Consider the following 13,322-nt stretch of genomic DNA (forward strand, 5'->3'; position numbering starts at 1 on the left):
CCTGGGCCCTCCTCTGTAAAAAGGGGCTGATGAAAAAGAGGGTTTGGTTTAGACAGTTATTGTAAGGGTGAAACCAGGTGGTACGTGGAAAGCATTTTGACCTGTGCACAGTGGGCAACTAATCACAGTGGGCAACTAATCAATGAGGTAGCTTCTCTAACTTGTCATACTATTTTTGACAATTATCATAGCAGTAGTCAAACTGCAGGTGAGAGGAGAATGATTTGGATTTGATAGTACCTGAATCACTGACATTGATATTACCAGCTTTTTCTGTTTATGGTCCCCTTCAGCAGAGTGCCCTCTTGTGTTAATGAAAATAGGGGATCTGATCATTGTGGCATTTCCTGGTTTAGACAGGACAACCAGGTCTGTAGCAGCAAGTCAGGAGAAAGAGGTGGGATTGAGGTTCCCTAGACTTGAATTCACCAGGCCCGTGTGTCGAAACTAAACATGTCCGGCAGAGCAATATGAAGAAAGCCTTACAACGGCATCTTTGTCCAGACAAGATGTGAAGCTCCCACCCCCTCTCCTACCCCCAAGGGCTATAGATGAGGGCTGAACTGCACCTCCAGGGAGGAAAGGTTAGCCAGTGCTGAGCTTTGGCCTTGCTGAGTAGGCGATGCAAGCTGAACAATTCTGTACAGGATCTAGAGCGGGTGCCTGGAGAGGACAAGCATGTTTCCAGAGAGGATTAATGAAGTATTGCTTGATAAGTGCGAACAAAACCCTCTTCCCCAGCTCCCCATGAAAAGATCCATAAAATAAACCTTCCTCATGAAATCACTGTGGAATTGGATGGTTTCCTGGGAGCTGGGACCAAGTCCTGACTGAGGCCTCTAGGGAGCCAAGGAACAAAAGTGAGACCACTCAGGTAAGAGGTGTAACCCCCTACCAGGGAAGCACCCGTAGCACAGTAACAATGACGATAAATAATAAGTTAACATTTATGAGTGCTTTCTGTGGTCCAGGCACAGGCCCAAGCACTTTGCATGAGCTACCTCATTTCATTAGCATAATAATCCCATGAGCAGGTGCTATGATCAACCTCATTTTACTTATAAAGAAATGACCATGGCTCAGAAAGATTAAATGACTTGTCCTGGGCTGTGCAGCCAGCTGAGATGGAGGTGGACTTCAAAATCAGGTAACTTTGACTCCAGAGTCATAATCTTAATTGCTATGCTATAAATCAAGGCCCAATTTACAAATTACTTGCATAATTAATATATGAGAGGGAGTCAGGCTGTGCCATTTGCCACCCACTGCTCTTCCCCATTGGCTAAACTCATGAAACAGATGGATGTTTTCTTCTTCTCTCTCCCTTCCGGGCATCATCCAGGGATGAATCCAACAGAACAGCCTTCCCAGAGAAAAGAGAGCTGGGTTTTGGTCAAGGACATTGTAATAGTGATGCTTTCTGATATCTAACAATACATTAATTTATTCAACATTTACCAAGGGCCAACTATGTGTTCACTATGTGCTAGGCCAGGTGTCCTCAAACTACAGCCCGCAGGCCACATGAAGGTGTTTTTGCCCGTTTGTTTTTTTACTTCAAAATAAGATATGCGCAATGTGCATAAGAATTTGTTCATAGTTTTTTTTAAACTATAGTCTGGCCCTCCAATGGTCTGAGGGACAGTGAACTGGCCCCCTGTTTAAAAAGTTTGAGGACCCCTGTACTAGGCATTGGGTAGAGTATACTAGGCATTGAGTAGAGATATAAAACTAAATCAAGCCAGCTGCAGTGGCCCACACCTTTAATCCCAGCTACTTGGGAGGCTGAGGCAGGAGGATTACTTGAGGCCAGGAGTTCGAGACCAGCCTGGATAACATAGTGGACTCTATCACTACAAAAAAATAAGAAAAATTAACTGGGTGTGGTGACACATGCCCGTAGTCCTGGCTACTCAGGAGGCTCAGGCAGGAGATCGTTTAAGCCCAGGAGTTCGAGTCCTGCCACTGTACTCCAGCCTGGGCAATAGAGCAAGACCCTGTCTCAAAAATAAAATAAAATAAAAAAGAAATCAGATAATCTGTCCTCAAGTAACTTAAAATATTGGGGGAGATAGACACATATAAAATTAAGCATATGTGGGTTAAGAATGTCTTAATTAAGGATGTCTTAATTTGCCATAAAATGAGCAACAGATGAAATACTCCGAAATCTGAGAGCTGGGATCAATTACTTCTAGTTTGGGCCCAGCAGGGACTGGAAGCCTTGGAGAGAAGTCATGAGCTGAATTTGGAAAAACAAGTAGAACTTAAATATGCAGAGAAGAGGAGCTCCAGGATTTTTTTCTAAAAAAAGAAGAAACAGATGCACAGAGGCCAGGAAGTGGGGGGCTGGTGCAGGGGACTCAGCGTGGTTCTGTTTGGCTGGAGGGTGCCAGTGGGGAAGGAGAGCAGAGGGACGTGAGACTGGAAGGAAAAGACAGGGCAGGGCCCTGAAAGGCCAGGCTGAGGGCTGCTGGCCTCGTTGTATGGATCCATCACTGTCAAATGGTGTGCTGTGGCCCAGGGGTGTACCCCAAATTCTTCCTTCGTAACCGTGCTGCCCAAATTCTAATCAATGTCTCACAATGCCTTTCTGCCTCAAGGCCAGGCACAACTGTCATGGTGAGGACTGTCAGAGGAATGCCATGCTGAGTGAATCAAGTGGCAGGCATCTAGGGGGAGGTATAATGTGGGGTTATAAGAAGCAGGAGGGGCAGTGTAATGTCAAGGCACTGCTAAAGAAAAATTGAGTATTTGCTAGAACACGTGAAAACTTTGTCTCCTTGGAATCTACAAATACCATCAGAGCAGTACGCAGGTCCTCTCAGACAGGGACCCCGTGCTGAAGAGCAGCTACTCGGGCAGTATCATTAACTCTGAATGCTTTTATAGACCCCGGATGTGTCATACTGATTGGGCTTTGCACTGTAATTACTGTCAACCTTTTTAGTATAATTTTGAATCATTGAATCTGGATTCGAGTTCTGCCATGCAACCTTGATTACATTTCAAACCTCTGTCCCTCTGTTTTATCATCTGCAGAATGCAAATAACAATAATAGGAGGAACCTTCTAGGGCTGTTGTGAGGATTAACTGAAGTAATAGATGACAAGGCACTTAGCAAAGTGCCTGGCACAGACCAAGTGCTTGGCCAATATGAAATGTTGTTTTACTCTCTTTGGTGGGTCATCCAAATTCTAGAATTCAAGACTGTGCAGGGAACACACACGCCCAAAGTATCTTGTGAGCTGCAGAAAAGAGGGAGTCTGTATGGGTATCTACACAGGGGTGCACCAGGATCAGAACCCAGTTTGTACAGATAACTGGCTGCAGTGTGATAATGACTGCTATTTACTGAGCACTTACTGTGTGCCAGACCTCTCTGGAAGCAAGTTACATGCATGACAGTTGGCATGAAGTGGGATAGGGAGAGGCCAGAGAGGAAAGGTCCATCCAGAGCCAGATAAGGGGTGAGGAGAGCTTTCCTGAGCACGTGTGATAAACAGGAGCGGAGGACCCAAGGCCTGATAGATGCTAAATGCACAGGAAAAGCAAGCTGGGAGGCTGAGCAAGGCAGAAAACCTCTCTGGAGCCCCAGTGGCCGGACAGATGGCAGCGCGTGTACAAGCACAGCTAGGTGGCGTGGCTGGGGTTGGGTAAGTGACCCAAAACACAGGCTTTCCCTCCCACGGGGATCATTTTGAGAACGACTTGATGGTACTGAGATAATGAGCTGCCCTCTTATAAAAATGAATTATGAGAATTTAAAAATAAAGAAACCCTGCCAAACAACTGACCTCAAAACATTTTTCTTTCTTTGCCTGGTGAAGCAGACTGGCCATTCCGGGAAGCAGAACTGGAAAGATGAAAGTTTCCAAATATGCTTTGGGGGGACCTAGAACAAACAAACAAAATTTCCCACTGCAGATCCCAAACGGCTCAAGCTGATCTGGGAGAAATGTTTACTTCTGAGCCAGAAAAAGGTACCGTCTGTTCAATAACACGACCTTAAACATTACATTTTGCTCTAGACTGCTGAGTTGGGCTGTATTATTAAAGAAACTTAAAATGTCCCTCTGAGCCTCTGTAGTCTGGCGAGGATGTGGGCAGGGTCCTATGTAAGGCCAGGTTCCTAAGGCAGAAACAGCAAAGAGGCCAGTGTGGCTAGGAGGACAATGGCTAGGGAAGTATAAGGACAGGGCCTTGTGGCCACAGCAATGGAGGCAGTGGCTGGCCCAGGCCCCAAGCATGCTATCAGAGGGCGCAGAACAAACCAGGTGGAGAGGGCCTAGCACCAGGGAGGGCCCAAAGAAGCGGGACTCAGTTCTGCAGCCTCCACTTCTGGCTTCCACACACACAGCAAGGCAGCGTGATGTTTGCTTCTCCTTTTCACGTTTGTTTACCCATCTCTCTCCCCCCTTATTGTATTTAATGTAGGATCAAGGTATGCTTGTCGTCACTCATTATCTTTAGTACATTTTAACCTTAAAGATAAATCAGTGGAATAAAGGACACTTCTCTTAAAAATAAAAATTAAAACAAGAACTTATTTATGTGGTCTCCCTGAGGTGTGTATCTGTCCACTCCCATCCCCACCCTGCGGTTTTGCAATGTTACAAGCCCCAAACTACAAAAGATGAAGTCTCACTTCTTTACTTACATGTTTTTGGATCGAATGTTTCCACTTTTTCTTCAAAACAGGGTTTATATGAGGTCACAGGGAAATGCGAAACTGGAAAATAGTGCTCTACATTGAAGCCATGAAACAGCATTTCCTCCAATGGTGAAACCTGGGGATAGGTTGGGGACGGAAGTCAATTCACATAAACAGTGTAAATAATTGTATTTTCTCTTATAACCTTACAAAGGAATAAAATTCTGTCTCAGACTTGAGGTTCAAGGGGGCACACTGAACATAAAATCTTTGTCTGAATTCCCCATGAGACACCTACAAATGACAGTCAAGGAATAAACCCCTAATAGAGAAAAGAATCGGGGGACTATGTGTAAATGAGAGACTTGCAAACATATCCAAAAGAAACAGGGATGAAGCCTGTTTTGATAAGTGAGAAGGGAAGGCAGCCACTGGAGGAAACTGCCCCAGAGGACAGACGTCCATCTTCCCACCAGAGTCTCAAAAGGGCTAACACTCAGAGTCGACAGGCATTGCAGGGTAGTTATGAGATGGGAATGATATGCAGGCGTTAAGTGGAAATCTGGCTGGGCTCTGCTGGCCTGATGCCCACCTTCTCCACCTCTGTGTCAGCCCCCCCAATATACATGAAGCTGTTCACACCAGCATTTTATTATATATCCAGCTCCCCCTCTTTCCAACAACTCTTCTGTAAACAAATGAAACAGCCCTGGGAAGGAGCAGAACTACTTAGAACTATGCAGGGTACCATGTTGGTGGCTGAAAGAAAAAAAAATGATTTGGAGAGACCCCCTGCCCAATCCCAAAATACTGAGTCTCTGCCTGCTCACCAGGAAGGAAAGTCTTCCAGTGGACAGTCTTTGCTCTTCATGAGCTCCCAGGCAGTGTTTTTCTGTTCATAGAAGACACTCATCCAGAAAACAACCCCGCATGTGTAGCAGTAGAAGAAAACTGCACCAGCTGTGATGGTTAATTTTCGGTGTCAACTTGACCAGATTAATGGATGCCTAGATAGCTGGTAAAGCATTATTTTTGGGTGTGTCTGAGAGTGTTCCAGAGGAGATGGCATGGGAGTCACTGAACTGAGTGGGGAAGATCTGCCCTCAGTGTGGACAGGCACCATCCAATCAGCTGAGGGCCTGGAAGAAACAAAAAGTTGGAGGAAGGGTGACTTCTTGCTCTTGTCAAGAGCTGGGATGCCCTCCTTCTCCTGCCCTTGGACCTCAGAACTCCAGGTGCCCTGGCTTTTGGACTCCAGGACTCATACCAGCAGCTCCTGAGGATCTCGGGCCTTTGGTTACAATCTCACTAATAGTTTACATCATCACTTCCTCTGGTTCTGAGGCTTTCGGATTTGGACTGAGCCATATCACCAGCTTCCCTGGTTCTCCAACTCGTAGATGGCCGAGCATGGGACTTCTCAGCCTTCACAACTGCAGAGCCAATTCCCCGGATAAATGCCCTCTCACCTCTCTCTACATATATATCCTACTGGTTCTGTCTCTCTGGAGAACTCTAATATACCAGCTATAGAGAAAAATGCACTCAGGCCTCCATGTTAAATTTTGAATAAACAAAGCTCTCTACTCAGATCAAGAAAATCAATAGCATAAAAGACAAAGATCAAGATCTATAAACAGAACAATTGACCCTGGGAAGAAGTAGTAATAATTCAGGGAACAGAACTGTAATTAGTATCTGCAGAGAAATTTGAGAAAGAATTATATCCATAAAGCAACGACAGGACACTATGGAAAAGGAACAATCAGTGAACAAGAAAGATGTCTCAGACACCAAAATCCTATGTCAGGGGCAGTTGCAGTCATGGAAGTTACCAGAAGTCTAGAGATATGGGTTTTGGTTCCATCCCTGTGACCTTGCTCAAGTTCCTTCATCTTTCAGAAACTTACTTTTTAAAAAAATGTTGAACTCCATTAAGTCCCTATTTATCTCCAAGATAGACTTCCTGAGGGAATCCCTTCCTGCTGCCTTGTCCTTGGCCCTCTCTCCTTAGCACACTCTTCATCTTCCTCCCCGCCAGCACGTGCCGAAACCTGCACTATCCGCAACTGTCCCCAACATGGACGTGGTGTTAGATCCATTGTAAAGACCTTTCTCACCCAAGATCTCATGTGAGCCCCACAGAGGCCCTGTGAGTTAGTCAAGGATTATCTGTCCCATTTCATAGGTGCAGAAACTACAGCTTAAAGAGGTCACGTGATGCCCTCTAAGTCCCAACATTAGTCTCGAGTTAGGATTGGCCTAGAGTTTCCGGTTGTAGCTCCGGTGTCATCCCTTCCCCACCTCCCTAACTCATGACGCTGTCTGCCAAACCCTGGCGGTCAGTCTGCTGTCATTTTAGGGCCTCTTATTTAGGCTGAAGCCTAGGCAATACTCACAGTCATCACCTCTTGTTGTTTGGCTTTGTATACTTCTGGAAAGGGAGGCTGCTCAGCTTCATACTCTAAAGAGAAGGGGGAAAAAATCATCAGTCCCATACTTCATTGCAGTTTGTGATGTAATTTCCTTTTCTTTGAATGAAATATTCCTAAATTTTATTTTGGTTGGTGGTATGCAGAAATGAAAAACAAAAACTGGCCATTACAGGTTAATAATTAATGTGAACCCCCTTATATAAAACAGGTAAGAGGTGATCCTCAGTCTCTCACATGAAGGAATCAAGGCTTTATTTAAGAGTCTGAGACTCTTTTCCCCAGAGGATACAACTTCAGATTATGCCCCAATATTATGACAACCACAAGGAATAAAGGGAGGAAGGGGACGTGGTGGAGAGTGGTCAAGGGAAGATGGACCAATGCCAACAACAGTCTACACAGAATCTTATAGCACTGTGTCCTTTTTCTTCATAACTCATGTTAGTATTCCCTTATTTGAAATTTGTAAAAATTAATGACTGTATTTGTTAACAGACTGTGTGGTTTTTGAGGGAAGTGCCTGGATCTGTCTGTGCTCACCATTATATCCTCAAAGAATACATGCTGAATGAATGAATGAATGAAAAGGTGAATAAAACAAACAGTATAGCAAGTTGCTTTTGACTCTTTATTCATTCCTTCATATTTGTTAAGAGCCCATTACATGTCAGAAACCATTCTGGGTGTTGAATGTTGGACCTCTTTCAATGCTGCTACATATATATGATATGCCACATTGATTTAACCAGTGTACTCTTAGTGGGCATTTGGGTTGTTTGCAATGTATCATTATTGCAAACGATGTTGCGATGAGCATCTTTATGTGTATATATACATAAAATATATAATAGGTATATATATATCATTGATCCAAATGCTGGTATTTTATAGGATTAATTTTAAGATGTGAAATTTTTCAGTCAAAGGAGAGAATAATTAAAAACTTGGACCAAATTGCCAAACTGTTCTCCAAAAAGTTCCTAATAATATATATTCCTAATAGTGAGGCTGCCTGTTTCTCTTGAGTATAATCAATCTTATACATATTTAAAATATTTAACTTTTATTTGTATTTATTTGCCATTTATATTTTTTCCAATGAAATTGCTTAGGAGTTCACTTAAATTTGATGGAAAAGATACAAATTTATTCATTATATGACCACAAAACTTATACAGTTGGCTGGGTGTGGTATCTCATGCCTGTAATCCCAGCAGTTTGAGAGGCTGAGGCAGGAGCATTGCTTGAGGTCAGGAGTTTGAGACAAGCCTGGGCAACATACTGAGACAATGTCACTACAAAAAATTAAAAAATTAGCCAGCCATGATGGCACACGCCTATGCCCCAGCTACTCGGGAGGCTGAGGCAGGAGGATCACTTGAGCCCAGGAGTTGGAAGTTGCAATGAGCTATGGTGATGCCACTGCACTCCAACCCTGGCAACAAAGGAAGACCCTGTCTCAAAAACAAACAAACAAAAATATATAGTTGAAATGATTATGTAGAAGTATGAGAAAATACATTAGCTCCAGGGAATCTCATGTTTTTTGTTACTTAAAGCCTCAATAATATTTGAGAATCTGACATATTTGAGAATTCATCAGTTTCACCTTGTGATTTTAATTTGAAATATATAATTGATTACAGACTGGTACTGTTACATTGAAAGGCATAAGAGAATTTGATTATGTTTGTAAAGAGTATTGAACTCTCTAAAACAACTTGATTTACCAGTTTGATTAATTAGATTTCTAAGAGTTGCTTGGGTGCTTAGAAAAACTTGTGTGTTGTGTTCTGCATTAGAAGTGCTTAAGAAAATCAGGTATGTCAAATTTATAAATGTTTACAATCTTTCAATTAGTGAAGCTTACAAATAAGATTAATTGATTAGGGGAATTAATGTCATATGCATGTTAAATGAACATTAATCTAAGAACGAGTGAAAGTGGTTGTTCATTTAGTACAACAAAGGCAACATTCTGCGAGAGAACCAGAGCAGAAAGACCAGGCAGAAGGAGCCTGGAATCTTCTTGGCAGAGCAGAGCCCTTGTACCAAAATTGGAACCTCTCCCTTCCACACTTCTGGGATGTGAGAATTTAATGTCTTTATTCTTAGGCCATTCATCATGAGTTGGGCTGTTATTTGCAGCTGAACGTGTTCCTAGTGGAAACATTGATTAAAATACAACATTTACCCACAGTAGCCTATTGGGAGGGGATGAACCAGGAACGTGAAGAAGCTGGAAGTGAATCTGTTGAACATTTGGTGGGCATACGCTATGGTGGGGGGTTGTCCAGGGTTGCTGGAGAGCCAGATGAATAGGGCAGAGGAGCTTATGTTCTGGGGAGGGGGCGACTAGTAAGCCAAGGGTTATGAGATGTAAAAGTGCTATGCCCACAGCTCTCGGAGCAGCGAAGACAAAGTGCTTTGAAGTTGCCCTGAGGAATTATGGAAGGCTTTCCAGAAGAAGGGCCACTTGGACTGAATCTTGAGAGATAAAGAGATGAGAAGAAGGTAGACATGTTCCAGTAAGAGGCAAAACTTGTGCAAAGGCCTGGAAGAGAGGAACAGTATGGTGCATTGGAGAAATAGTTTTGGGTGACTCAGAGTACACAGGACAGTGGTACTGTGCCTTGTACCTTGCCTGGAGTGTAAAATTCAGAGCTCAAGGAATTGTCCCCAGGGAGTCCGAGTCATCAGGTCAGGGAAGAAAGAGCTAAGGAATCTGCATTTTAACAAGTTCCCAGGAGATTTTGATGTAGGTACTCCCAGTCCACACTTCGAAGCATGCTGGTATCTCACTTAAGGACTTGGACTTAAGTGTCAAACAGACCTAAGTTTGAACCTGGTTCTGCCACTTACTTTGGGCAAGTTTCGTAACCTAAATCTCAATTTCCTCATCCGTACAACACGCAAAAATCCCAAGTTGCTGTAAGGCTTAAATTACAAAGTAGTGTACTTAGCAGTGTCTGGCACATGAAGAGCAGTCAATGAATGTTTGCTATTAGGATGATCTGGGCCAATGGTATGTGATGAACAAAGAAAAATAAACAGGGATCAGATCACTAAGGGGCTTAAAGGTTAAGCTAAGGAGTTTCTCATGAAAACTATAAAAATCACTGTAGGTCATAGCATAATATGATTAAATTTTAGAGGGGTTCCTGTTATAGAATGTGGAATATGGTGTGGAAAGAGGCCTGCCCAGAATAAGAAGCTATAGCAACAACCCAAGCGGAGGTGAGTGGTGCATGCCTGATCTAAGGCAGCAGACATGAAGACTGGTAGAGGTGGAGAGTCAAGGCAGGGTGGTGACTCTAAGCAGGTAGATTCTACAAGTGTTGGCTAATGAGCGTGGGGATCAGAAAGTGAAAGGGAAGTAAGATGAACCCTCAGTTTCAGGACTGGGAAGCTGAATGAATGATGGTGACACTCATTGAGATGGGAAACTAAGTTGTTTGTATTTAGAACAGTGCCTGGTGGCATGCCTGGCCCACCATTTACAACAGTTCCCAGCACTGGTAGATATATGTTGTCTGACTGTATAAGAATAATTTCTTTACAGAAACAAGGGAGAAGTGAATCTGCACTGGGCTGATAAGGGAATGGGAATGAAAGTGGTGTAAACAAGGGCAGTGTGCTCCTTACAGAAGCCGGGCTGAGGAGGAAGATAGAGTGATGGCAGCTAGAAGAGGATATGGAGTTAAGGTAGGGATTGTTCCTGAGATGACAGACCAGAGGGTGTTTGGAAGGAAAAGGCAGTAGAGAAGGTAAAGGTATAGGAGAGGAGGTGAGTAATATAGCAGGATTCTAGGATTTCAAGAGGACAATACCAAAACACAGAGGAAGAGCTGAGCAGTGAGTAGCAGGGTGAATACTTGTCCATGTGTACAGATGCAAATATATTTGTTGACAAACGGACTACCTAACTCCTGATTGCCTAACTCTTCTAGTGAATGCCTCCTGGACTCAGTGGTGCCAGAGAACATTTGAGGAAGAAGAGGGAGTTAAACATGTGGACTAGTAGATGTGGGCAACTGGAGAAGGCACTGATGGATGTTGATTTGCTGAGCAGTGCTGAGAGCCATCTGGGGTCATTTTTCTCCGGCTTGCTCAGTTGTTGTGCTGGAGGTACAAGAACTGATTCAGTATATGTCAGTATCTGGCAGGTGGGATGAGGGACCAGATTATACGGCAGCATTGAGGGCTAAAGCCAGAGAAAGTTTGACTGACTTAAGTGATGAACCAAAGACAATAATAAGAATGTTGATGAGAGTAATTATGGCAGTATCAAAATAGAAATCTGTAAGCCCCAAATGCCTTGACTCAGTCTTGGTTCAAACCATAGTTAACTATAAGTCACAAGCTACTATAAAATTCACTTAGAAGCTTTAGCAGGAAAGAAGTTTATTGATACTAATACAAGTGCTTTTGAGAATACAAAGCTCTTAGTTGTTACTGGAAAAGATGAGGGAGAAAACAAAGGAACATTTACATAAAAGTTATCACAAAAGCAGGCATGCACACATGTAAAAAAGAACACTAGCCAGGTAGGTTAAAGGTCTCATTTTAGTTAGATATTTACCGATTGAGATTGAATTTCTGGCAGGTCTGTTTTCTATGACAATTTGCTTTTAAAATGGAGATAGCCTAATAGAATGTAATACTTAACCTCAAACATAAGATTACCACAAAGCCTATTTTTTCATGTTCATGTGAGAAACTGAATTTACTCATTATATGTGTGCTATATTATAGAAACTGCACCTGTTACATGTTTAAGCATTGAGTTTATTGATCTAGGTTATAACAACCATCAGAGTGCCCATGTGTATAATTCATCAATGTTGACCTCATTAACTTCATTTTGTAACTCGATCATTTTATAAGTGGTATCAATTCATTTGCTTTTCAGAGAGCACCAAAACCCTTTGCCTTTGCTTTCTCCCTGCAGGCCTGTTTGGCCAAATTAAACTCCAACTGTAAAACACAACACAAAGCATGTTTGTCAACAATAATGAACATTTATTGACCTCTTTCTAAATGCTAGGCACTGTGCTAAGCATCTTTGCATACATTATCTTATTTGGTCCTCACAACAGCCCTGTGAGGTAGGTACAATTACCCTGTTCTTATGGATGAGGTTGAACAACTTCCCCAACACTACCCCACTAGTAAATTGTATTATGAAAAGCTGTTTGGCTTGGAGAAGTGAAAACCCTGTGAAAAAGCCACAATACCTACCTTCAAATATTTGAGCAGATTCTTAGTAGTAGTAGTATAGCTCCTTGTGTCATAGCACAAAAAGGCAAGGACCAAAGGGTAAAAGTTACAAAGAGGAATATTCAAAATAAAACAGATTTTTCTAGTGCAATGTGATACTGGAGAAGGAATTTAAGTACGGGATGGGTGCTGGAATAGATGGTGTTTAACAGTATCTAACAACTGTGAATCCACTATTCTTTCTCTTCTGTATTCCCCACTTGTTTCAACTCATCTCTCTCTCTCTCTCTTTCATATACTGGTCCATTCATTCTTTTTTCCATTCAGTAACATTTACCGACCTGCATTATCCAATACAGTAGCCACTAGCCACACGTCGCTACTTAAATTTATTAAAATTAAGTAAAATAAGAAATTCAGTTTCTCAACTGCACTAATCACATTCTAAACACTCAATAACCACACGTGGTTAGTGGTTACCATATTCGATGGCACAGATCACCGAAAGTTCTATTGGACAGGGCTGTTTCAAATAGCTGAGGTAGTGATGGTGGCCACAAGAATGAAAAATCTGAGGCATTGACCTTGAGAAGTTTACAGTCTAGTGGAAGACAAAAAGAAAAAAAAAAATCCAACCACCCAACATTATTCATTAAGAACTAAGACTTATTCAGCTCTTGCTGTAAATCAGGCAGCTTGCTAAGCACTTTCTGGTTCCATCCACCTAACACCATGAAACAGGTGCCATTATTATTCCCCCTTTACAGAGAGAGTAATAAATTAAGTAACTTGACCAACGGAGGGGAAGAGCACTGTCGGGTTTCGCGACCAAGGTATGCGTAGGGCCACAAAGCAACGGGGGCTAAACTCCGTTTGGGGGTGTTAAGGAAAGTACGAAGCAAGAAGGGATTAAAACCTATTGGTTCTCCCCACGGTTACTCAACGCGTGCGCCACCAACTACCTGCATTAGAGTCACCTGGGGTGACTTTTTAAAAGTGTAGACTCCTTGGA

At 42.7% G+C, this 13,322-nt stretch overlaps 1 protein-coding gene across 4 annotated transcripts in view; it reads right to left on the minus strand.

Annotated features, from left to right (window-relative positions):
* The window catches only part of IQCK (IQ motif containing K), a 107,283-nt gene that overhangs the window by 93,433 nt on the left and 528 nt on the right, over nucleotides 1-13,322 (minus strand). For all 4 annotated transcript variants that reach the window (XR_012913483.1, XM_075995134.1, XM_075995135.1 and 1 more), the window contains exons 2-4: nucleotides 7,055-7,119; nucleotides 4,662-4,791; nucleotides 3,799-3,896 (exon numbers count right to left, since the gene is read on the minus strand). Coding sequence is in view for 3 of the 4 variants with exons in the window: in XM_075995134.1 (XP_075851249.1) it covers nucleotides 3,799-3,896; nucleotides 4,662-4,791; nucleotides 7,055-7,119 (293 nt within the window). In the remaining variant the exon portion in view is untranslated. The remainder of the gene's footprint in view (nucleotides 1-3,798; nucleotides 3,897-4,661; nucleotides 4,792-7,054; nucleotides 7,120-13,322) is intronic.

This window comes from Microcebus murinus, chromosome 19 (assembly GCF_040939455.1).
Source record: "Microcebus murinus isolate Inina chromosome 19, M.murinus_Inina_mat1.0, whole genome shotgun sequence".
Taxonomy (NCBI): Eukaryota; Metazoa; Chordata; class Mammalia; order Primates; family Cheirogaleidae; genus Microcebus; species Microcebus murinus.